The sequence below is a fragment of the Musa acuminata genome, chromosome BXJ1-1 (assembly GCF_036884655.1).
Source record: "Musa acuminata AAA Group cultivar baxijiao chromosome BXJ1-1, Cavendish_Baxijiao_AAA, whole genome shotgun sequence".
Lineage (NCBI taxonomy): Eukaryota > Viridiplantae > Streptophyta > Magnoliopsida > Zingiberales > Musaceae > Musa > Musa acuminata.
This window is the reverse complement of record NC_088327.1, coordinates 6,928,863-6,953,874: the sequence shown is the minus strand read 5'-3', so window position 1 is coordinate 6,953,874 and position 25,012 is coordinate 6,928,863. Positions and strand designations below refer to the sequence as shown.

Below are 25,012 nucleotides of genomic sequence, written 5' to 3'. Positions count from 1 at the left end.
GTAGATGGAGCGGACTACTGAATCAGACATGAACGACAACAGGAATCTGATTTGAGTTATACGTACAGACAAATACCCAAAGTTTGACTTAAATAAATAGTTCTTAACTAACAGATATTTAAATTGGTTTAAGTAAACTAAATACCAGTACGTAAAATGAATAAAAAAGAGAAACCCATTGACGGTATCTCATGATGCACTTACGAGCCGAGTGTGGATCCTTTCGGGTTTGGACCTGGATCCTAATTGGATCCGATCCGATAACGCTTTATTTGTCGTTTTGTTCCCAATGGTAGGACACGGTACAAAATCCCGCGGGTTTACGATGCCACGCGTCACTGTACGATTCGCCGCAACAACACTTTGACGTGGCCCAACATTCCCGGGCCCAAAAGCACAGAGAGCAGGTAACCGACGGCAGCGATGGCGAAAGAGAAAAAGAGAGACTCGTGCCCTCGCCTGCTCCTCCCCCTCAGCGGTGACCCAGTCGCCGTGGCTCCGTCAGGGCCTCTCCCGCCGCAGGATCCCGGCCTCCGCAGCCTTCTCCGCCCCATCGCCGCCTGCCCGGTCTCCCCTCGATGGGCTGAATTGGTTTTTAATCCTCCTCCTCCTCATGGCCTTCTCCTAATTCGCCCTCTCTATCTTCCTTTACTTCGGCCTTGAGTTCCCCGCGGAGGCGAAGAGGGCGCCGAGGTTGGTGGATCTCATCCTCACCCTAGATTGTCTCGTCATATATGTTTTCTAACTTGTTTTCTCCCTTTGTTTGGAATATTACTTATGGTAGTGTGGTTAAGCTGATGCACTAGAGGACGACGTTTCGGTTGCATTCGCTCGATGTGCCGTATGGTTCTGGGAGCGGGCAGCAGTTACTTACTGGATTCCCAAATGTGGATGATTCGAATAGTTATTTGGTATGTGCTAGAATTGTCTATTGCATCTTAGTTTATCTTCGGAGTTCTGGCATCATTATGTTCTGAATTCATCTGCATGGATCTGCACGAACGATGCATTATGCGTTATATCTCTACCAAGCTCGCTAACATTATTCAAGAATGGTAACGTTTCTGCTGTTCATCTTAAGTTGCTGGAATGCATGATGAATGAGACATGATATGGAAGCAGATGATGGTCCTAGTAAATTCCAGACAATTATGTAGTCGTATGATTCGCTTCATTCATATCTGGATTGAGTATGAAGTTCGGATTTTGGAAATAGAAGCAGCAATCGACTTCTGTGTATTATTTAATTGTTATCTCTACTTGGACATAGGTTTGACAGGGCTGTCAGATTTTGTAAGTGCTAATTATATATTTTTGAAGGGCTAATTATAGATTACTCCTTTTAATTAGCTATCTCTAGTATTACGGTCCTACACTTTCAAAAATTATATTAGGATTCTTATAGTTATGAAAGTGAAGCATTTAATCTTGTTTTTCCTCACGTCATCATTTAATCTCTGTGCACTGAGCACGTGCAATATTTTTATCAACTGAGTCGACGACGTGAGGAAAAACAAGATTAAATATTTTTCTTCTATAAATATAAGAATCTAAATTTTGTTTTTCAAATTATAAGAACCGGAATGCTAAAGATAGTTAATTACAAGGCTAATCTATAATTAGCCCTTATTTGAATGTGGTAGCAGTGATCATATAATAATTCTCACTGCTCTCAATCAAGCTAATATCCGAATAGTGTTAGAATAGTTTGTTGGTCACGCATTCACTCACCTTTGTCTTACTTGCTGCCATTTACTATTTGTCATTACATTCTTACCTTTTTCATTACCTTTGGTTTAAATATGTTACTGTTATGCTATTACATTTTCACATATACAAGCACTTTAGTGCAGTTCAGTTATTTATTAAAAGTTGATGATTATATTCATGATAGTATCCTTGAGCTAAGGGTAATTTTGGGTTACAAAACAATAAATGCATCTGTCATGCTTTGATCACTTCTAATTTGGTACATATTTTTGGGATGGATGAGAGGGTGGCCTTGGTCACTTCTAATTTGTCATATTAAAGTTGTTCCTTTGCGATCTAGGTGAGTAAGGTTTGTCATGAAAATAACTTTTCTGCTCGCAGGTTAAGGTTGCTTGCATTGATGTATGAGCAATGTTTTTAGCAATGGTAAGTTGCTAAATGATACTTGTCTGATAGAGATGTTACAATGAATTACTTAGGATTAGGATTTACCAACTCTATGGATGTTTTGCAAATATGTCCCTTAGATCAGATTTTGTTTGGTCTGGAGCTATGCAACAGATAAGGATTCATCTAATAACTTTTAGTTACCTTCTGCTAAGGATTTTTTGTTACAATTAGATGTGTAGAGTTTTGTAGTTCTCTGACTGCTTATTCCATTCAGCATTATTTAATTGTAACATTTGTAATGTGATTAACAATGTAGATTGTAAAATCTCCACCTGATTCCACTGCAAAACAGGCCAATGTTATCTCTAATGAAACTTTCATATGGCTACAACATATGAGAACCCGAAAATGGCTACATAGCCACCAACATACTTCACCAATAACCGACAGTTTGGAGGTTAGTAATCTTTTTGATGTTCTATATTAGTCTCTAGCATCAAACTTGCTGTTCACATTGTATCAGTTTTTAGCCATTTGGATTCTTCGATTTGTGCATGTCTACCTCTGATGGTTTTCATTGTTTGGATCCTGCATTTGCCCCATACGAATGCATTTGTTAATGCCATAAGCTGCTTCTTGTCATGCCAGCTTAATTGGTTGCAGGATGACATTGACAAAATGTATTAATACAGAAAGTCATTATTTGGCTCTATCTTTGTACTTTGTCCATATGATACTCTAAATGCGATAAACCAAATAAGGGTTTACAGTTGCTGCATTTGCAAATGCAGAAAAACAGGCAACCACCAATAAGTTGATGCATGCATCATCTTGTTTGTTTTCATCCATAGTCCAAAAATCACAACAGGTCCCATAATCGTTATATTTGAAAATGGGATATAGTTTTGTTTTGATTCGTGTTCTTACATCCTCATTATTTGACATTTCTCTCTTTTTTGAGTCCATCTCACTGCAATATGGTTTAATGTAGATCATAAGTGGTCCTTAGATCTCCTTCCATCATCTTATATAATGTTTGTTCTACAAGCCTATGATACCCTCTTGTTCTTTTTCCCTACACTTTATTGGTGATTGTTTTAATTCTTTTACATAGCTTATATATACCATTTGTCTTGACTTTCATGGTTCCATAAGTATGTCCTTAGTATTCGAGGTTGTTGGTTGATCCTCTTCGTTTACTAGATAACACACATGTCAGATACTCCAATTTATATTGCTGTGTATTTGGTGCGTATACAAATACATATACTTTATCGATTACATACTGGTAATTGTTTTAAAATTTTTTACATAGCTTATGCATGCCATTTGTCTTTCTTGGTTCCACGAGCATGCTCTTGATTATTTGTTGGTTGTTGCTTGATCCTCTTCATTTTACTAGATAACACTCATGATGGATGCTCTATTGACAATGCTGTGAATTTGGTGCAGATACAAATACAAATATTTCGTCAATTACCTGTTGTCATGTGACCTTCCTCCTTCCTCAAGTTTGGGGCCTAGTCCAATGATACAAATTCATACAATCATGTTTATGACATGAGATATGCGTATAAGAACTTGGAAGACAAAAACAAGAGTACCAAGGAATTTGGAAATTAATTGGCAAACATGGATGCAAAGATTATTAATTACTGAAATATTGTGTTGCTAGGAATTAAGATACTAAAAAACAAAGTACAATCTAACTGAGGCTATCAAGATAAATGGTGTAACCAGAAATATAGAATGAGAAATGATTGCACACTACTGCTAATGATGCCAATCAAGAATTTAGACATCTTTGGCAATGTTTAAGAACTATGATAGGGGATATTAAACCACTTCAACCTTTCTCTTATAGAGGTCATGGAAGATGAAAATGAACTTGAACAAAAAACAAAGAGAAAGAACATTGTTGTTATTTGATTATTTGGAAGTGTTGCCTTCAGTAGGCTAACTGACAACACAAGATCCATATAACAGACAGAAAATGGGTATAATGAAGATTTGGTGTTAATTGCTATTGTTGAATTCTGATCATGGTCTTTTTATGCTGAGATCAGTCTTTGTTGAGGCTTCTGTATGAGGTAGGAACTCAGGTCACTGATAACTTTGGTATAACAGCATTACTCTATGATAACCTGATAACATGATCCAAACTGGAGTTTACTTCTTGTCCTCCTCTTCTCCCCGAACTGTATGTGTTGTAGGGTCGATCGACTTAATCCGCTTGCACTCTCAAATCCCGTGTCTTCTCGCTTCTCTGTTGTCAAGGTACCAAATGATGTCGATTCTGCTGCACTAGGAAAAGGCCGTCACTGCTACACAAGAGGGAACAGGTAAAAATCGCCTCACCCTGCTCTTTCTTCGTTCTTCTTTCGCTTTGGTGTATCATGTCTCTGCTCTGGAACAGTGAGATCAGTACAACAAAGGAATCTCATCATTTCCTCTTTTGCTTGGTCACCACAGTCCGAGTAAGCCCAGTCCATGCCGCAGGTAGCTCTAAAAGGTATGGTGGGTTCCACAGACCGAATTGCATCTTATTTTTATTGTAGATTTTCCTTTTTATTCCAAATAAAAATGCTGTCATATAAAATAAAAAAAAATAAACCTAATGCGCCAAGCTCAGATCAATATAAACACTCTTACTGCTCTAATAAAAATGGTTAGACAAATTATTTTTAATTTTTTCATGATTAGTGTATGATTTCAGTCATTGATTAATTCATATGTTAACACGATAGTTAATATTTGTGATTATCGAGTTATTAATTAAATCCAAATAATAAGTTTTATATAAAAAGACTTAAAATATCTAATCCTATAATTGAATTTTGATTAGTCTTCATTATTTTATTTTATTATTTTATTTTTACTGTTTGAATTGCTGTGGGAAATTCGTGAAACTCTGATATTTTATATATATATATATATATATATATATAATCATATCAAATGACGTACGTGAATATCAGACTATCACTTGTCCAAACCATTTTGGATGTTTCAACAAAGGTAAGTACACATACACTTGATATGAGAAAATGCATATAAAATCCATTGCTCATTTTCATTTTTCTTCTTTTATATATTTTCTCTCTCATGGTCAACCATTTTGCCTCTCCATTCAATCGGGAATTTAGATTTGGGAAAATATCTCTTTTCCATGGTTAGGGGTCTTTTCAATATATTCTTTCAAAAATTGAAAAAATTATATTTATCCATATAAATTTGGTGCAATATACAGAAACCTTCAATTATAATATCTTGACATCTCTCTCCCCCGAAAATACTCATTCAGAAAATTCAAATTAAATGCGACTTACTTACTGTAGCTAACAGAAATTACTATGCTCATTGTGAGTTTTAAAAGGGTATTAGCAACGTTTAAAGTAAATCAGAAATATATGCAACAATTTGTTGCATTATTCTTTTTCTTACTGAGAAGATAGTGTAGATTGTTGCATTACTCTTTTACTGGGGGCGTTCTAAGTAGGCTTAAATAATAAGAAGGCCGAGTGTAACGAGTCGAGGCCTAATTAGAGCCCAAAATTCCCCTAATCACATATATTTATACGAAAGCTCGGCCTTTCGCTACTTCTCTGTGCTAGGGTTTGCGCTGCCGGAATAGACCAGAAGAGCAGCGGGGAACATGGTATGCTTTTTTTCCCTCGATTCTCGCCGAGGTGTCTTCTTTGTTTTTGGGCTTCTAATTTTTCGGATACATCTGCGTCCTGATCCTCCTCGCCCTTCTGTCTTTGTAGCCGTCGCACAAGACGTTCAGGATCAAGAAGAAGCTGGCGAAGAAGATGCGCCAGAACCGCCCCATTCCACACTGGATCCGCATGAGGACCGACAACACCATCAGGTCACTTCCCTATCTTCCCCCGCCCCCCTTTTGCTTTTCCTGTTTCTTTTAGCTTCGAGTCGCTCAGACTCTTCTTTTTCTTCCTGTTCTCAGGTACAACGCCAAGCGCAGGCACTGGCGTCGCACAAAACTAGGGTTTTGAGGGCGCCCTAGGTCTCCTTGCTCACCGCTCTTAGACATTGAGTTCCTTTCTTGACTATTTCATTATCATCGATATATTTCCTTGAAAAAAGCTCTTTCTCACGGTCTTTGATTGATTTTGCTACGAAGAGATTGAGGAGGATGATCATTTGCTTAACTAGTTGGATTTATCTATTGGAATGATGCTGGTTCGATAAAATTTCCATAATGTGAAAATAAATCTTAATGTGTGATTTTGATGCATGAAACAAGTGCTAAGTTTGATTCAGATTCATCAGTTTGATTTGATCCAAGTGCTAAGTATTGATTGTTTATGGTGTTATTTTTACATATTATTTACTAGTTTTCTACATTTACTAACATTGTTTAGTTCTTCAGTTCAATTATTTAAGTCATTTCTAGTTAATTTGTTGTGGTTTGTGATTTTTTTCACTGCTGTGTGTAGCTATATCTGGGGAGTCATGTATCTTAATAACTTTTCCTATTAAACCTAGAAATCATGTGTTCCTCTGCTAGGTTAAAGAGTAAGTTTTGAGAAGGCTACAAATTTTTCTACGGAAGCATGAAAACGATGGACAAAAAGATAATTTTAACGTCCCAGTTCTAATGACGACGAGAGGTGAGGCAAAGGGAGAGAAGGAAGAGGATGACGCAAATGTCGATGCCCTGCATCTGTGTCGACGTTGCGCGGCAACTACGTCGGCGTCAACGTAGATGAAAAGCGACGAAAGGGTCGCTCGACATCTGCATCGGTGCCAGTGTAGATGTCGAGTGGCGTTATGCATCTATGTCGGTGCTAGTGCAGATGTTGAGCGATCCTTTTGTCGTTTCAAAGCGTTGACATCCGTGTCGCTCTCTTCCTCTCCCTTTGACTCATCTCTTGTTGTTGTCGCTTTCTCTCTTCATCTACAACAGTCACCCGTGGCCCCCTAGCGGTGTTGTCGTTCGCCAACTCTGAAATCGTAACTGGGATGTTGAAATTATTTTATTGTCTATCGTTTTCGTGCTTTCGTCGGTAAAATCGACGGTCTTAAGATAAATAGAGTTAGATGTTTCATTTTCATAATTATAAGGATTTCAATGTAAATTTTTTAAGTTTAAAGATCGGGATGCTAAAGAGATCTAACTATAACGGGTGATATGTAATTAACCTTGTTTAGGATGATTATATGAAACATGAAATCAGTTCATTTTATATGATGGATATTATATGAGAATCTTTTTCCTTTTGAGTTGAAGAAAGCAAATGCATATTACTAATTAAGCATCAAAGTACATGAACGAGGGCAAATCCCTTTAGAGGTAGCATATGTAGCTGGAGAATGTGCATTGTTGTTACATTCTCTATATAATAAACCACATTTGGTCAGGATTGCCTTATTAAAGCCCAAGACTGTCACTCAAAATGCCCTATAGGTAACAAGAAGTATTGTCAAAAATGTTCATCCAGGATAAGGAAGCATCAATCTTAAGAGTAAAGGTCAAAATTTTGAAGTTGACGTATTAAAGTCTTCGTGGTTCCAACGACCCTCATCTCCCTCGAACTTGACTGAGAGAAATATACATCCTCACCTGTGTAAGCTAACATGTAGCACCAAGAAGGCTTCAACTGGGTATTGTGGTTGCCAAAATGACAGAAGTTAGTTTTCTGTAGTTTCATAGGATCCAAAGGGAGTTGACAACGAGATCAAGGCGTTCTCCATCCTCCGTTCCTCCCTACTCAAAACCCTCTATCCATTTTCCTTGCTTCCACTCCTCAAAGAACTAAACATGCATTTTAGCTAGCAGAAGCAGCCAACCTGACAAATATGATGGGGAAGAGCAATGAAAACCTGTACTTTGGGAATCTCCCTAAGCTTCCAAATCACCTTCCAACAGGACTCGGTGGTGTTTGCTTTGATGAGTCCGATCCTCCTTCAAGAATCTATATATAGGCACTCTGTGCAGTCATGATATCCCATCGGATCCAAGTGGGCCTAAAACCGACAGTCATCGGAGGTAGGCCACTATCACAACTCAACCAGATCGATGTGTCTGCCCGTTCCCATGGTCCATCGATCCCCACTTTCCATATGGGGACTCTTGTTCGATTGGTACAAATGTATTGAAAAATATGCAACTGTCAGTACGATCGCTGCCGCGTCAAACAAGTAGCGGTGCCGTACGGTATGAAATGGCGGATGTCCTTTAGTAAACCATAAAAATGTAGGGTTGTAATTATAGAGTAGAAGAATGATAACCACATTTACATTTTGCGACAGATAAGATTTCCCGTTTCGGTTAGTTATTGCTACTACTTTCAACCTAAATACAGTCGTTAAGTTTCTGCAGTCAAAATGCGCCTTTGTACATTTCGACACATGACCAATGGGCGACCTAAACCAGTGGTAGATGAATGAAACCACATTCAAGAAAATGCAGGAATGAAGGGCATTCACAGTCTCCAAAATGATGTGCTGTGGAGTATATTTCATGGTTCCTTTGCATCAAAGGATGCAGTTCAAAAAATATTTCATGCGTAACTCAGCGTATATTTAAAAGGACCCATTCTATATTTTGTTTAAAGTCAAACCTATCCAAGTGAGTGAAGATAGGTTAGTGGAGGATGCTGCATTTCAAAGAAATAGAATCTGAATGTAAAATAATTAAGTACTTTGGAAACAAGAACATGACAAAAGCAAGTAATATGACCAGCGCTTTTCATTAGAAGTAATCGTACCGTGTGCTAATCCAGACTCTTCCAATAAAAATGGGTTCTCAAGGAGGATCTTGGGTTGGTGGCCGATGATGCCCAAAATTGCATGGCTCGAGTTACTCCTTTGTAATCTGACAGGAAGCAGCAGAGGATACCATCATGACACTCTCGGCGACAGAATTAACTTGACTCGCAGCAAGATCTGATCATTCTGCTGTGCTAGCATAGCAGCTTCAGCACACGCTTGCTGGATCACATCTGAGGCAATTGTTCCGTCATATCTTGTGATTTACACACAGTGAAAGTAAGTGGAAATCAGCTGCGGATCCTCTGCACAAGCTACCGCCAATTTCATTTTGAATGTTTAAGATTGTCTTCGACCAATTCAATGCAACGGTAGAGTACCAATTGGACAGGATTTAAGGCACAGAAAATGTGATCTGCAAGCTCGCTTTCATCCTTCTCGTTCTCTGCCGAAACGCCGGCGACCAGTGTTCTAAGAGGTAGAAGCCACTCTGTGTAGGCCATTTGCAAGGTACTCTTCGTGAGCACACCAGTGTGGTTTGTTTTTCCTGTGATGAGGAATTAATCAAGTAATTGCAGAATTGAGTGTGATGCAAACATGATCTGATCTAACTTAAAGACTTTTCGATTCACGAAAAGGGGGAAAAAAAAACAACCAAAGATGCTGATAACAATAAGGTTAGGATACAGGACTTTGTTGGTTAACCAAACTATGTGAGACATATAGAAGAAAACTGCATGCCGGAGGTATCATTTATACTCCCATACAGTTTTCAGAAGCTTAGGCATATGAAGAACTTAAAAATCCAAACATTTGAACAAGTGATTTTAAATAATAGACAAGTCCAAGCTTGTAGAGCATACAACACAGAACTTAATAGTGCTATGAAGGACATTTAATTCATAGTTCCACTGCATGGCATTTACAAACATATATTTTTTAAGATTTAGAAACATATATTTTTTGAAGAAATACAAGCCCTAATCTTGTATTAGCTAGCTCATCAGAAAAAGGTTTGGTAAGTATAATTTAAACCAAATTATTCAACTTTAAGAATCATTTCTACAGAAGGTAATACATAGGTTCAGTAACTGAAACTTAAAAACCAGAATATGAAAGTCCACGAATCATTTTACATAAGTTCCATATAGTATCTTTACAAAAAAATTGCTTGCCTTAGGCCCATTCAAGTTGAACTCGGAAGGTTAGAGAATAGATATCCAGATGTTTCTTAAAAGACTAAGCAAAAACAATGATCAACCTTGATAAAGACTGAATATGCAACTGAAGATCCACTAGGAAATTTGTTGGAAGTTGAAAAAAGTATTATCCTTAAAAAGAAAGTGAAAAATGTTTTAGAACACTCTTCATGGTAGATTACTATGATTAAACCAGCCAGTTCAATTAGTATGGTTATGTCACATGAATAAATATTATAAGATTTGCTGTTAATGTAATCAAACGATGAAGATTAAGAGACTAGCAACAAAGTTGCATGTAACTCACAGAAATAGTAGTTTTACCTGTGGACTCCATTATCAAAATAAATCTAAACAGATTGAGAGCAGATAGAACCTGCACATATGAAACACGTGTGTAAATGGCAATGGATAAACAGAAATACCTATTCGATGCAAATATATTATCATTAAAGAAATAAGATATTGGGTCCTAGCATAAGAATTCCCATTGGCAATTAAATTGGGAAAACATGAGTTTCATAGTTATATCAACCCAACAAATCAATCTTCTTAACTGGACAAGGATGCATAATACTTAACATAAATATCCTACCAAACATGCCTATTAGTAGCAGCACAAGAATATCATGATCAATGCCAGATAGCACAACAGAAGAGGAAGTTCATCGTAAATGAAAAGGTAAAATGTCAAGAAGCTCAGAACAGTTAGGCAGTTACATTTTCTAATTCTAAACTAAAAGTTCATCGCCCAAATAAGATTATTATTCTAACAGCTATGAGAATCAGACAGATTATGTCCAAACGAAAAGGATGAGAAATCAAATGAACTCACATATGCAACTTATGCAGGAACCTGACAAGAGAATATTACAGAAAATAGAAGTACCGGATCACTATCTTCAGGGAGAGAAGGAGGACCTCCTTTTGGAGGCTTCAAAACCAGACCCACAAGGTCAAGGGCATAAGAGCTCCAAAACGGTCCCTTTCTCTTCTCTACATGAATGTCTAGACAATTTTCTGATGATGTTCCCTGATTTCTTTCAGCAACAATTTCCTCCCTCACAAGATCAATAAGAATTGCAATCTGCATGTAGTAGAGAACTCCAATAACAGAACTATCCATGCTTAAAAAGCATATATTTGTCTAAATGAAGCTCACCATTGAAGGGGAATTGCTATTAGTAATAAGAACCTTTAGCATGTCAAATCGATGGGAAGATGGAAGATCTGAAATTATCTGAATGATAATTGAACAAAAAATTGTTAGAATAGTTGGAACATGAAAAAAAATATTCACAATAAGACGACTGAAATAACTTCTGCTAGGAGTTTGTAATACCAGAAACGTAGACATACCAAGTACAGCAACTAACTGAGATGGATTGTGCAGGCACAAGCATCTTAAATATATCTTACAAAATAAATAGGCCTGAGGCTATTGGCAAGGATCTCAAGATCCAGTCATTGGCAGTATCTTAAATTATACCCAAAAGGAACTTATAATTGAGCCGTTGCTATATTATGTCATTAAATTTCAGGAACGATTTAAGAATATTAGTTCCAGGTTTAGAAGAATGATGAACAAGAAGACTGCAACCAAGTCATATAAAAGGAAACAATGTTAGATTTCTTTTTCGGTAATTGGCATATGTCCTGTTATTCATTTTATCCTAATATTCCCCTTAATAATCTCTCCTATATCCCTATCCTCTGCTTTCTTTCAACTTCAAGTGTTAAATCAGAAATTTTTGCTTTACTATTTCAATCCAAAATATTTTTTTCTTCAACAATGTGGTCCGATCAAAGCCCCCATATGAAATTTCTTCCACTAAACAATAAGCATCTCTAACCAAATGATAGGACCCAAGAACTACGAGCAGGTAGAAGGTTTGGATTCATATAAGAGCACATCAAAATATATTACAAGAAAATCCTCCAGTGTAGACATCTGGCAAATGTAGATAACCAGCATGTTAGGTAGAAAAGAGATCATGCATTTAGAGTATACCTTTCTAAGTGTGGCAAAAGCTTTTTTTCTTATTGAGGCATCTGAAGCACTAATCATGATCCTTTGGATAGCCTGCAATACTCACTAAAGATCAAGAGAATGATAAATAAAATAGGAGCTTATCAGATGCAAATCAGCAACGAGAAGTACCTGGAGGGTAGTAAAGAGACTCGGCATAACGGATGAGAAATCAATATCGTTATCATCGTTACGTTCTTCAGTGTTAGTTCCATCCATTATGCTACCTAGCAGGTCTATGCAATGATATTTTATTTCCCATGAATAGTCTATCGAGGAAAGTATAGGTTTCAACATCCCAATAACTTGCCACCTTTCACTTCGATTGCTTCGAATTTTGTCTAGAACAGCCGTCAACTGGTCCCCAGCAGCTTTTGCAACTTCATTATTGATATACCCCCATATAACTGTAGTACAACATCAAATCAAGAAATAATATTACACTCCTCGATGTAGCAAGTGGCAAATGGAAAGATTATGGAAAGCAAAGAAGCAAATGGCAGGGCCAACATGTCAGATATACCTGCAAGAGCTGCCCCATTCACTGCCAACGAAAAGCAGGCCAGCAAGCCATTGTCATCCTCTACATTGCTTCAAAAAGAATTTATCAGAATAAAAGTTAATGTATAGTTACCAGCAAAATTTCTCAAGGACATTACTAAGGACAAAAATATATCAGATCAGCTATAGTTACCTTTGGAAACTTCATCAATAGCTGAACTGACATCGGATCCCATTATCAGACCATAAAAGGAGAACCCACAAAAGGGAAGCAACTCAGAAAATCGCAGAACAAGTGAACAGTAGCTTGAAATAATATTTGCATGTTTGCTTCTTGATACAAGAGCCTAAAGTACCATTAGAAAGTATTATCAGATCATAGAAAACATAGAGACAGAGAGAGAGAGATGTTGTGTTGATACTCAACTATATTTTGCAGGACATAAAGACCAAGTATTGCATGTAGCTCTTCTTTTCTTCTTCCAACCTGTTGCAGGTCCGGGGATATGATTTAATGTAAAACAGATTATAAACAATAAGTTCCTATGAATGCATGAAGATTCTCCTGTCAAAAAAACAAACCATTTTCCCACAAATTGCTTGAATAGATGTTCCAATGCCAACCGCTGTGCTAAATAAGTCCTGATAGTTATCTTTCTCTTCGTCGTCAGACTCCGAAGAACAAGCATAAAGAACTTCAAGGATAGCAGGTAGTGCTGCGTTTACTTGTTCAAGATGACGCCTCTGTATACAAAGAAAAACTGCAAGAGCAACTAAATCTATTAGTGAACACATAAATTGTGTTTTTTCCCGTTAGGTTTGGTGCCTAACAATAAAGTACGAGAAAATATGACCAATATGATTCTATACATCAGTTATTGAATTAGTGTAAAGTTGCTCAAGCTTCAAGAATACAAAACATAGGAATCATTCAAATGATGCTCTTTTCTTTAGTTACAAACATATAATAAAGTGAATATAATCTCTATCCCCAAAAAGAACCATGTGATAAAATAGACTAAGCTTCATTACATTATTTAAAATATGCTTCAAAAACAAAGTACAGGTACCTAGTAAAAGTAGGACTGGGCAATACAAAATCAGATGGCTAGCGTAAATTGAGGACAAATTGACAGAACAAGAGGTGAAGAGATCTCAATCTAAATGTTAGAATATACACAGTTTAAAATTTAAATAGACTAAAAAATGTATCTAAAGGCTCCATAAAAAAAAGAAAAACTAAAAAAGGAAATCTTCTGAAAAATAATTAGAAAAAGCAGAAAATTCTAATCCACTCAATTTCCTACTAGGAAACCAAGAAAAGAATGATCTAAAATCAGCGATTAACTATACTCATTGAAGTCAAAGTCAACATATGCCATTTTTATCATCTAGCTGGATCCGAGATCCATAGGGGGTGATTCAGGATTTGACCACTCCTTAATAGTAATAGCAAAAGAGATCAGAAAAGACTTCAACATTATCAATCTTAGAACTTTAAGTTAAAAGATTAAGTGAGAACAATGAAAATTGCATTTCAAGTGTTTTGAGATAGATGCAAAAAAAATTAGCAAAGTGGAAGTGTTTTGAGAGAGATGCAAAAATGATTTAGCATAGTGAAAGTGTTTTAAGAGGAAAAAAATAATGGTTTAACAAAATGGCAGTACAAGTAGATTTCCATGTCATAGTTCATGGCAACAATGTATAAAGTTTATGATTGCATACTGTCATGGTCTAATTAATGAATATCTTCCAAAGAAGTCACTTACAACATCATTGATTGACCCCATGCAACTGAAGAATATAATTACAACAAACTAGACATGCAAATTGATGAAGTAAAGAGAGCTGGAAATGCATCAGCAACTCACCAATATTCATGCACGATAAGAATTCTCCATATAATGCATAAAACTAATTTTCACAAATGTGCATCAGATATTATTCATGATATTACCATCAGCAAGAATTACCTTTTGAGATCCCCCCTAAGAGCGGAATAAAGTAACTTGGTGACTTCGACACTCTAATCTGGGTATCTGATGCCTGCAACATTTAAGACATTTATTTGGACCAATATATGTCATGCTTGCATTAAACAAAAATCACATACATCACTACCAGGCAAATAAGTCAAAAGAATTACACAGAATTTATAATCCAGCTACAACCAGATAAAAGTAGGGTGACACTAAATCATATATAAACAGCCACAAAATGAAAAGAAAAACACTTAAAACAGATTTGCATCATTGGTAATATTAATGAAGTGTGAATGTTACAACATCAAATGATTATCTCTAGTGTAGCAACTAACCAAATATTTCAATTCAAACCAACCTGACAACTTTATAATGAAATATGTGACTACCAGGATCCAACAGTCATGTACCACGCAACATGCAAGGCGGACCATCCGAGTCAATAAACAAGCTGATAATCTGAAGCACATCTGGACAAGATTCATACTATTTTGAATATATACAGCTCTGGAATAATTTAAATTTTCAAACATGTCAAGCTTGTCACTAGAAAATCCACTCAACTACTAAACAATTCGTTAAGAATATTTTGAGCTCCAAAAATGTTTGCTTTCTGACAATGCCAAAAAACTCTAATTAACCCTGATGAAAGTCCTGGATCAACCAATTTCAATGTTAACATCATGTATCTCAAACAGGAAATGCCTTTTTTTTTTTGCCTCCAAAGCATGGTGGGTAGAATCCCAGTTATATACATATTATAATTTATAACATACAAATGAACAGGTAATTCTTCTATCAATAGATGTTGGTTAAGTTCATCATTTAAAGCTTCAAAACTTTGATGTAACACAGAAAGTCTACATAAGTTAGTACAATAATTCAAATTTGTACTTGATAAACATTTTAAAATTTATCCTAATTTCAAGATTTGCAAAATTAAGCAAGCACTAATGGCACCACTACAGCTAAACAGGTACTGAGCAGCTTATTTACATTAGCATCAGTTCTGCTAATGAGCTTCATTGTAAAAAGGTGTTCTAAGATGAAAAAACAAGGCAAATTTTCCTTGATGCATGAATATCCCAGAAGCATAATTCAGTAACATATTCATATCACAAACTGTCGAAATTGATACAGTAGGATTAACTCTGTGATCCTCACCTCACAAAGAATCGACAGCAAGTCCCGTGGACTACAGGTGGCTACGAGATGGTCGATAATACTCTCAGCAATCTCCCGACAACGATCTGATAAAGCTACAAATTTCACCACCACCTTGGGGAGCTCAAGAGAGAGTGCCTCAACTACCGTCTGCATCCAAAAACATCCCATTAGACCCTAGATACGATCGTTTCAAAAGGTCAAATCCCTCAAACGAACTACCAAGATACCTGATTCGACGAAGCAGATGACAAGTAGTGGTGGATCTCCTCAAGTGCGTTCTGCGCGACGGCATCATCGATCGCGGCGTTACCAGGATCGACGATCGAATCGAGGAAGCTCACTACCGCCGCGACCGCCTCATCAGACTTGCCGAGATCGCCAGACTCAAAGGACTGCAAGACCACGGAAGCGATCAAAGTTAGGCTTCCGAAAGAATAAATGAAAAAGACGGGAGGGAGAGGCCAAAGGGTGCGAGGTTTAGGGTTTACAAAGGATCGGAGTACCTTGGAGCAAGCATCGAGTGCAGCCGTGAGGCGAAGAGAGGGTGGAGGGGAGGGATCTTGCAGCTCGATCTCGCCGAGGTTGAGTTCGCCCGAGGGGCTCTCCGCCGCCATCCCCACGGCGTCCGCTGGCGAGCAGACAGAGCGGTGAGTTCAACTCGGAGTAACAGCCTTGGGTTTCGCTCGTCGCGATCTGGCTCGGTTTCGGTTCAATTCGGTGAAATTAAACCGAACCCAATTCAAGGATCCAAGTCCGAATTAAACGGGTCGGGTAGATGTAGGTACCCGAAAATCCAAGTCTTTCCCAACACTGTCCGAACCCGGATCCGACTAAATATCAGATACCAGAACCAGCCCGAAACTTGATCCGAGCCGGTCAGATTAATCCGGGCGCTTGCGTCGCCCGACCTTTTTAGCATCAAGATTCGCATTTACTGATGGTGGTCCCATGGACGGTTTTAGATGGGACTCCGTGACGGGATCCTCCGATTGGATCCGACCCGATCCGAACCGAGGGCTGCCATTTGATAAATTGATCTGGTGCACAAATTGGAGGAGATCCTAATTCGTTTATTAGCCTGGCGCACCCGTTCTCGCAGTTTCCCTTGCGGCCTCTTATCGCATTCGCGAACACCTCGTCGGCCTCGATCCCCTACCCCAGGGAAGGGAGAGGCGGATTCCCTCAGCCGCCTCCGCCTCCTCCGCTTTTGGATTAGGTATGGAGCCCTCCATCCTCTCCTGAAGCCAAATCGGTTTGATGGTGTCCGGCGGGCCAAGGCTCTTAGCCATGCTAAGACTTTTCCCCTCCTTTTAGTATTGAATCTTCACGATATTCATTTATATGGGTTACTATATTGAAAGCTTCTTCGTGGTGGCCATGAAAATTTTAAGGTGGTATTCTATCTTCGTCGTTGGTCAAGACTGTTGTTCCTTGCCTGGGTGGAGATGTACGGGTTATCTCCTAATGGTTTCGAAGACAGTAAACTGAAGATTTGCTTTTGGAGCAGTCTAAATCAAGTATTTGAGTGAATGCAGAGACTGGAGAGACGGATGCGTACGGGTGGTTCTTGGCTGGGCCAAGAATCTGAGATGTCAATATTGTTATTAGTGAGGATTTGATCTGGTGTGAAGCCAATTTGTCCTTTTCGGGCGAGCTAATATAGTTACTTTTGTGCATAATGAGTTGATCCGAACACCAATGTAGCTGAGGGAGTATTGAGACACTGAAGGATGAGGAAACATTGGGAATATCTGTAAATGGTTAAATTGTTGACCTCTGAGACCTTTTGTTCTGTTTAGGATTTTCTAATTTGGAGGTAAGTTCGGAATTTTTTTAGGGGCAGTCTGATACATTACCTTTGTGCATAATTTCTTCATCTGGAATCCTGAAGAAGATGAGAAAGTATTGAGACAATTGCGGAAGGATGGGGAAACGTGGTGAACTCTGTAAATGGTTAAATCATCGACCCAATATATAAGGAAGTTATTACTTCCTTATAGTTACTCTGGGAAGAGCATGGAAGATTTCAGCAAGTTCTTCTAGCACATGGAATGACCTGACCAATTGGATAAAGAAGCTCATATACTCTGGGAACTTTGTGTTGTGTGATGTATGAGTTACTTTTGGTTTTATGACTTAGATGCATTAACTAGTTAATGCTGGATCATTGTTCATAAACTATTTAAGAGTTGCTAGAGGTCATTGGTGGAACTTGGTGGGACCATAATATTATGGGACATGTTTGCTTTTTTTTTTTTTTGTGTTTTTGCACGAGTATATGAAAAAAGCAACACAACAGGCAAATAATAACGTCATGACAATGTGATCTTTATATTCTTATTAATACAAGAAAGTTGATTATCCTATCTGCTATTGCAGAGAGACAAAAGGAGGTTGAATTTGCTTATATTGGCTGCACCAGTCCAATGGCAACTTTACCATGTAAAGGGATTTCAGTGCCTCGGTTGGGAGTGCAATCTCAGGTGATATGTAGAAATGCATCTCCAGGAGCTAAGACTTGTCATTATACAAAAATGGTGCTGATGCCTCAAATTGTGTAAGCAGCTATATCATCCTTTTGTATTAAGTCTGAAAGAGCAATATATTCCTTATGTATCTGTTGGTGTGCTTTTTACCTCTACATATTCTACAATTTGTGGATTCAAACTATACAATTAGGTGAGATATGCACAATTCAGCTGTGCTTCTGTTCTAGTACTCAACTGGCCATGAGGCCTTGAATATTTAATGTATGTATGGGCTATCTAGGGCATCCTGGTTACTTGAACTCTCAAATGATAGGCCTTGGCTTTCATCAGTTGTTGAATGAGGTTTAAATTTCAGAAAACATATAGCTATTTCTCTTTATTGTGTTTCTTAATATCAATCTTATAATCTTGTATATGTGGCTTGTGTGGCTTCCTTCTTTACACTAAAAATTGTTGAAATGCTATAACCATGGGATTCATTTTAGTAGTGTGAGAATTTATTATGTTATCTTAAGGCAGAATTGGCCTCAGAGTTCTTAATTTCACTTTTAGATACCTAACTTGTCTTTACAGCCTTAAGTTATTTACTGATTAAGATGCCTTTATTTGCACTACATTCTATCATTTTTTTATAATTTTTGCAAGGATCAGTTTAGCTCTCAACTTTCCATGGCACGTATGCATGTCAGTAATTATCCTGTTACAGCACTTGCTTTCATGCCATGTTGTGTTTGTTATGTGCACGTGCATAGACTTGGTCCAGATCCATACACGCTACGATACCAGCATAGTGTGTGTTATGGTTTGAAATGTCTGTTTCAGCCAATTGTTGAATGAAACATTTCAGCAATTTTGTCATTTGTAGTAGTTTAAGTTTGAGTTTCAGCTTTGATTTTTCGTTTCAACCATAATTGGAAAAGGATAAACAAAGAAGACAAGATAGAAAAGTTTAAACATTAGAGAAAAGGGAAGAATTTTTTTTCATGCTTGACAAATGTTGGCATTATTAAATAATGACTTAAAAGTATGACTAACAACGAGAAGTTGATCAAGTTGAGGAAGTAAATTGTTAAAGCATGTGACTCCCATTTTAAGAGTCTTTTGGTACAATCAAAGATCATTACATTTTTGGTTGCTTTTATAATAAAACATGAATTATATAAAAAAATTCAGCAGTAATTTTGTTTGGGATTCAACATTTTACTTTATTTTGGACACTTTTATCTGAGGTTTCTTTTGCTGTAACCAGAAAAATATGGTATTTTGGTTTGATTTTCTCATTTCCACTTCAAATTTGATTGGAAGTAGATCAACTATGTGACTTTATCAAGAGAAAAGAGATGACTGAAGAAGTCCCATGAAGACTCCAGTAACGAAGGCAATTTTGGATGGTAATCCTATCATAAAGCTGAAGCAGTAACTTAACAAGTGCCAAGGCTACAGGCCAATGACAAACCTACACAAATGCAGCTCATCATTTTGTAAATCAATTATACATATATTTAGAGGTTCCAATCTTGACCCAAAACCACCAGTCAAGTTAACCCTACCTGACTTCTTTAAGATTGCCCATTGGATAGACAAATCAGATATATTTCAAGAGCTTTGATCTGTTGGTGCCAAACATATGTTTCCTTGAAAATGAGGTTAAATCCAATTTGATTGTGATCCTGATTTTAATTGCATTTTTAATCGAAAGTCATGTCTCAAACTTAAGTTGAATAGTTATTTACATGGCTTAAGCTTTAATTCGGAAATCTTTTATCATTGTTGGGACTTGGGATCATGAAGCTTGGGTCAAGTGTGAATGTCTTTGCTTTGCTGTATTAAACCGAAGCAGACCAAAAGCATCGACACCTCTACATATATGTTACAGTAACTTATGATTAGCATTTTAATGTACTCTCTCTTGTAGAAACACCATTGACGTAATATTAATTCTTGGGAAATGTTAATGAATTGTGGTTTCTAGCAGTAATCAAATTTAAAAACAAAGGATGATTCATGTACGATACATGTCATTATTATATTAAGGTGGCATATAAATGTATACAGTGCATGTGAAGTTATATTCACTAAAACATACATAAATGTATTTGTTTATATATATGATTGTGTATTCTATGTATATATATGGTGGTTCAGGCAAGCATTGCCCAGGTGTCATGCATAGGCACTAACCCATGTAATAGGTGATTGCCCAAGACAACAATACATGAGGGAGCAATTTACCTCTGGTAATTGAGATATTTCAATTCAGTTCTCAATTGAACTAGCCGAGACCATTGAGTTCTACTTGAAAACATGGAGCCTACATGAAAGCAAATCAGATTTGCTGAATCTGTCAAAATTGATTCCATACAAGTGCGTAAGTGATCAATACCTTTAGTAAATATCAGAAACTGTGATAAGAACTCAATTAACCAAATGAAAAAAGCATTTCTTATGTCTGTGTTATCTATGAAGTCTGACTTTGATCTATAGCCTTTCAAACCCACTGATTTATTGTATATTTGCAGTACTTCAAGTAATCTGGCATCATCACCTGCAAGTTTTCTTGCCCAAGTGTCTTCATCAGCTTTATTTAATAAGGTGCCGCACCTAAATAGGCATAATAGGGGAGCACGATTTGTTGTCAGAGCTGCTGCCGTGAGTGCATTTGTGTTTATAATGCATTGTTTTTTAACCTTATAATTAAGTTGAAATATTTGATCATAGATTGGGCAAGTTATATGTTGATGTAAATGTAAATTTATCTTTGATCATTTTTCCCTGTGGTATCATCTTTTGCAGGATTACTATGATGTCCTTGGTGTATCAAGAAATGCGAGCAAATCTGAAATAAAAAGTGGCAAGTATTTCTCACAAGACTCGGCCTTCTTTCCTTTCTATTTGCTACTGTTATGGGTTTTTTCCTGTTGCTTTTGCATTTATAGGTCCTGTGATGCAAGTTTGTTATTTATTTAATTTAAGGAAATAGACTGTCTAGTGACTAATAATTCTTTGTTATCTTGCCCTTTATGACAGTGCTGCAATATATGTTCCCTGTTCACCTTCATATTGTTGAATGATGAATCTTACAACTATATTTACGTCCAGTACTAGTTTCAGTAATCTACCGAACCAGTACAGTATCAGCACACCAAGTTATATATCAACTTGTACCGCCCAATATCACCCTAAAAAATAGCAAAGAAAGACCAACTGATGATACCAAATCATATGGTCTGACATTGATTCTTAGTTGGACCAGTAAATACTAATTAGTACACATCATACGATTAGTTTCTCAATCCATGTTTCACTGTGTCTGAGTTTACAATAATACTTTATTTTGGCCCACCAACCTTCTACTATCTTGGTTGTATGGTTCTGATGGAACACTTGGAAGTCATAGACTGGTTTACCCTGAACTTTTAGTTATATCAGTATGTTTTCCTAGGCAATAAAACAACTAAGGAATTAAATGCTAGTTGGACCAATACATATCAACCTGGTATTTACCAGTCTGACCAATGATGGGTACTAGATCATATAAGTTGGTACTGATTCATATTTAATTTTTTGTTATTTGTTTAGTGATACCATGATATATATATATATATATATATATATATATATATATATATATATATATATTAGTATGCCACTTGGCACTTGGTGTACCGGTATTGAACCAGTTTGACTGATTACAAAAACTGGTATTGACTGAGATTTTAATCATTGAAAACGTTTTTTTACTTTTGTATGTTGCGGACCATGTGCCTACCTAAACAACTGAGCAAGAGGCTAATTTCCATAATCTTAGACTAGCTGTCAACTAGTGCTTGCTTATCTATTTTTTAATCTATTTTTTAACTACACATGATTATGTATGCTGATGTCTTCTGGTGTGCAGCTTATAGGAAGCTTGCAAGGAATTACCATCCTGATGTGAACAAGTGAGTAGAGAGATAATGTGTATGTTTTGCCACATTATGTTCATGTTTTGTTTCAGTCATGAAAATAATGATTAAAGAATAACAATTAACAAGTCATCCACCCACTCACCCACCTCCATCCCCAGAAAAAGAGAAGAAAACTAAATATGGGTGTGTATCAAAGACAATAAAAAATGAGAAGAAGACATTTACCCTCTAAATTATTCTGTCCATTCACTTGGGTGCAGATAATGCATTTCTCAGCAGCAAATTTTAATTGATTATTTAGTTAAAAACTTAAATTGTTTGTACATGAAAGATCGATGACAATTTTTGGGTTATGTTCTTTTCAGTAGCATTATGTTTATGAAAACGAAGCATTTATCTGGTATGACAAACAATCTGGTCTAATGAGGCTTCAAAATTTAAGCATGACATGTAAAATCAGTTTTGTGCCTTGGCATATTAACCAATCTAAACCCAGGCTTGTTCACTTAGTATGAAAATGAAGTGAACAAGCAAGGAGAGGGAGAAAGAAGCATTTAAAATCAAAAAGGAAGAAGCAAAAATAGTTACAAATAATAGAGAAAGAATAGCAGATGGAGGATAATGTTTAATGGACAACTGGACAGTCTGCATAATTTCTGTTAGTTTTCTTCTTATTTAGCAATTATTGACCAGACTTGTATCTGCTGTAATATGTGTGCTAAGGATTTATAGACAATAGTTCGGCATGCAAAATAGTTTCCATTATTAATCTCTTGATTTTGTCATCTTTATCTATGAGCAATTTTGCTAAACTTAAGATGGAGGTAACTTCTTTATTTAGCAATTATTGACCAAAATGGTAGCTGTTGTAATATGTGTGCTAAGGATTTTTAGACAATAGGTCATCATGCAAAATAGTTTCCATCATTGATCTCTTGATTTTGTCAGCTTCATATATGAGCAAATTTGCTAAACTTGAGATGGGACTAACTTTTGCTGGATGTTATTTGTTTTAGAGAACCTGGAGCAGAACAAAAGTTTAAGGAGATTAGTAACGCGTATGAGGTTATTCCCCTTCTCATGGATAAGTTTGTTCAAACTAGTAGATTTAGCAGCTATCTTAATATACTCTTTTACGACATTCTAGTCACTTGGCTACAGGTCTTGTCAGATGATGAAAAGAGGTCTTTGTATGATAAGTATGGAGAAGCTGGCCTCAAAGGTGCTGGCATGGGCATGGGGGTGAGTATCAGCTAGAGACAGGCTTTACTCTGCAGAAGGATAATCATCAATAAACTCTATTTCTTGCCTAACTCTATTAAACTTTTTTTTTCAAGTGCAGGATTTCAGCAACCCATTTGATCTCTTTGAGTCATTATTTGAAGGCATGGGAGGGATGGGTGGAATGGGTGGAACCAGAGCAGCTCGCAACAGGCCTATGCAGGGTGATGATGAGAGCTACAATCTTATCCTAAATTTCAAAGACGCAATTTTTGGTGTGGAAAAGGAGATAGAGATTACACGGCTAGAGAGCTGTGGAACCTGTGATGGTTCTGGTGCCAAACCAGGTACTCAGCCAAGTAAGTGCAACACTTGTGGAGGTCAAGGTCAAGTTGTGTCTTCGGCAAGGACCCCACTGGGTGTATTCCAGCAGGTTATGAGTTGCACAACTTGCGATGGCACTGGTGAGTTCTCTACCCCATGCAACACCTGTAGAGGAGATGGTCGTGTGAGGAGAACAAAGAGAATAAGTCTGAAAGTTCCTGCTGGAGTTGACTCTGGTAGTCGGCTGAGGGTCCGGTCAGAGGGAAATGCTGGAAGGAGAGGCGGCCCGCCGGGAGACCTTTATGTATTCATTGAAGTTCTTTCAGACCCTGTGCTTAAGAGGGATGGAACTAACATTCTCTACACGTGCAAGGTATCATACATTGATGCAATCTTAGGGACCACCACGAAGGTTCCCACAGTGGATGGAATGGTGGAGCTGAAGATTCCAGCTGGAACACAGCCAGGTACCACTCTGGTAATGGCTAAGAAGGGTGTTCCTTACCTTGGAAAGCCAAACACCAGGGGAGATCAGTTGGTTCGTGTGCAGGTCGAGATTCCAAAGAGCTTAAGTACTGAAGAGAAGAAGCTGATTGAGGAGCTTGCCAACCTGAGCAAGGCCAAGACAGCAAACAGCAGGAGATAGTCGAAAATTAACTGCTCCATTTATTGGATACAGAAGCATTCCAGCACCTTAAAGAATGACATCCTAGACCGCAGAATTGTTGACCACTGCGTATGCGATTAGAATATGTGAAAAACAAAATGTTCAGTGATGGGGAATGGCTCTTATGACCGTAATACATTTTAGTTTGGTTTTCTAGATAAAATAAACTTGAAGAATGGCGCATGGGAAATGTTGTCTACCTTAAGGATGAGATATCGATCATCTTGATATTTTTAGGGATGAGATTTGTCTTTCATTTTGATATGAATCATCTGTAGCTAGCACATAAATTTTGCAAGGATTTGATGGTAAAATCAAGGTGACACTTGGATGGCAAAAATGTGTTGCATGAAATGATTTTTCTTAGGAGTTGAGTTATATGCTGACTAAATACACTTATTAACTGTTGATTTTTCTTTATGTGATGATGCAAAATGTATGCAACAAAGAGGACATGCTCTTTTCAGTCTCGTAGATGGTCAAATCATGCACCAAAATGTTCGTTCATACGGGTGCATGAGGACAACCTATGCCAAATTATTCTTTCTTCGTCTTCTAAATTCTTCATAGTTTCTAGTTAAAGTGATCAGCTGCACCGCCACCAAATGAAAGAGTAGTTATCTGGGTGGCCTACTCATTTATCTTATGCTGATTTCAGTCCGACTTTGGGATTGCTTGTGTGCATCTGCTCAT

At 37.3% G+C, this 25,012-nt stretch overlaps 3 protein-coding genes across 7 annotated transcripts; 2 read left to right on the top strand and 1 right to left on the bottom strand.

Annotated features, from left to right (window-relative positions):
- The first annotated feature begins 430 nt into the window (after positions 1-430).
- Positions 431-6,380, top strand: LOC108952498 (large ribosomal subunit protein eL39). Of its 5 annotated transcripts, none has more exons than XM_065151730.1 (9): positions 431-693; positions 785-911; positions 2,092-2,136; positions 2,453-2,557; positions 4,378-4,442; positions 4,517-4,612; positions 5,715-5,758; positions 5,868-5,971; positions 6,065-6,380. In XM_065151730.1, the coding sequence occupies exons 3-9, from the start codon at positions 2,122-2,124 to the stop codon at positions 6,122-6,124; spliced, it is 489 nt and encodes a 162-aa protein (XP_065007802.1). In that variant the 5' UTR covers positions 431-693; positions 785-911; positions 2,092-2,121; the 3' UTR covers positions 6,125-6,380. The 5 variants fall into 5 exon arrangements, with proteins under 5 accessions (XP_065007802.1, XP_065007901.1, XP_065007848.1 ...); XM_065151959.1 differs by having other exon boundaries at positions 459-693; positions 2,417-2,557; XM_065151829.1 differs by lacking the exon at positions 2,092-2,136 and having other exon boundaries at positions 433-693.
- Positions 6,381-8,743: 2,363 nt separating this feature from the next.
- On the bottom strand, positions 8,744-16,397 carry LOC135638504 (aberrant root formation protein 4-like). Its single transcript, XM_065151661.1, has 14 exons — positions 16,214-16,397; positions 15,938-16,102; positions 15,708-15,857; positions 14,535-14,607; positions 13,144-13,322; positions 12,989-13,048; positions 12,755-12,908; positions 12,584-12,643; positions 12,193-12,467; positions 12,043-12,114; positions 11,194-11,271; positions 10,921-11,118; positions 10,356-10,407; positions 8,744-9,379 (listed from the first exon to the last, which is right to left on the bottom strand). The coding sequence occupies exons 1-14, from the start codon at positions 16,322-16,324 to the stop codon at positions 9,159-9,161; spliced, it is 1,848 nt and encodes a 615-aa protein (XP_065007733.1). The 5' UTR covers positions 16,325-16,397; the 3' UTR covers positions 8,744-9,158.
- Positions 16,398-16,792: 395 nt separating this feature from the next.
- LOC103984667 (chaperone protein dnaJ A7A, chloroplastic) lies at positions 16,793-24,644 on the top strand. Its single transcript, XM_009402217.3, has 8 exons — positions 16,793-16,926; positions 18,090-18,267; positions 20,719-20,848; positions 20,993-21,050; positions 22,098-22,140; positions 23,124-23,172; positions 23,269-23,349; positions 23,450-24,644. The coding sequence occupies exons 2-8, from the start codon at positions 18,137-18,139 to the stop codon at positions 24,296-24,298; spliced, it is 1,341 nt and encodes a 446-aa protein (XP_009400492.1). The 5' UTR covers positions 16,793-16,926; positions 18,090-18,136; the 3' UTR covers positions 24,299-24,644.
- The last annotated feature ends 368 nt before the right edge of the window (positions 24,645-25,012 follow it).

Bases quoted from the DNA above. Each gene is read 5' to 3' on its own strand.
- LOC108952498 (XM_065151730.1), top strand. The intron at 2,558-4,377 runs GTTAGTAATCTT...TCTGTTGTCAAG, and splicing joins CAATAACCGACAGTTTGGAG to GTACCAAATGATGTCGATTC. The intron at 5,759-5,867 runs GTATGCTTTTTT...CTGTCTTTGTAG, and splicing joins GAAGAGCAGCGGGGAACATG to CCGTCGCACAAGACGTTCAG.
- LOC135638504 (XM_065151661.1), bottom strand. From the start codon at position 16,324: ATGGCGGCGGAGAGCCCCTCGGGCGAACTCAACCTCGGCGAGATCGAG. The intron at 14,608-15,707 runs GTGAGGATCACA...TAAATGTTGCAG, and splicing joins TGCTGTCGATTCTTTGTGAG to GCATCAGATACCCAGATTAG. The intron at 12,115-12,192 runs GTACTTCTCGTT...TGAGTATTGCAG, and splicing joins GTCTCTTTACTACCCTCCAG to GCTATCCAAAGGATCATGAT.
- LOC103984667 (XM_009402217.3), top strand. From the start codon at position 18,137: ATGGCAACTTTACCATGTAAAGGGATTTCAGTGCCTCGGTTGGGAGTG. The intron at 20,849-20,992 runs GTGAGTGCATTT...CATCTTTTGCAG, and splicing joins TTGTTGTCAGAGCTGCTGCC to GATTACTATGATGTCCTTGG. The intron at 23,173-23,268 runs GTTATTCCCCTT...ACTTGGCTACAG, and splicing joins AGATTAGTAACGCGTATGAG to GTCTTGTCAGATGATGAAAA.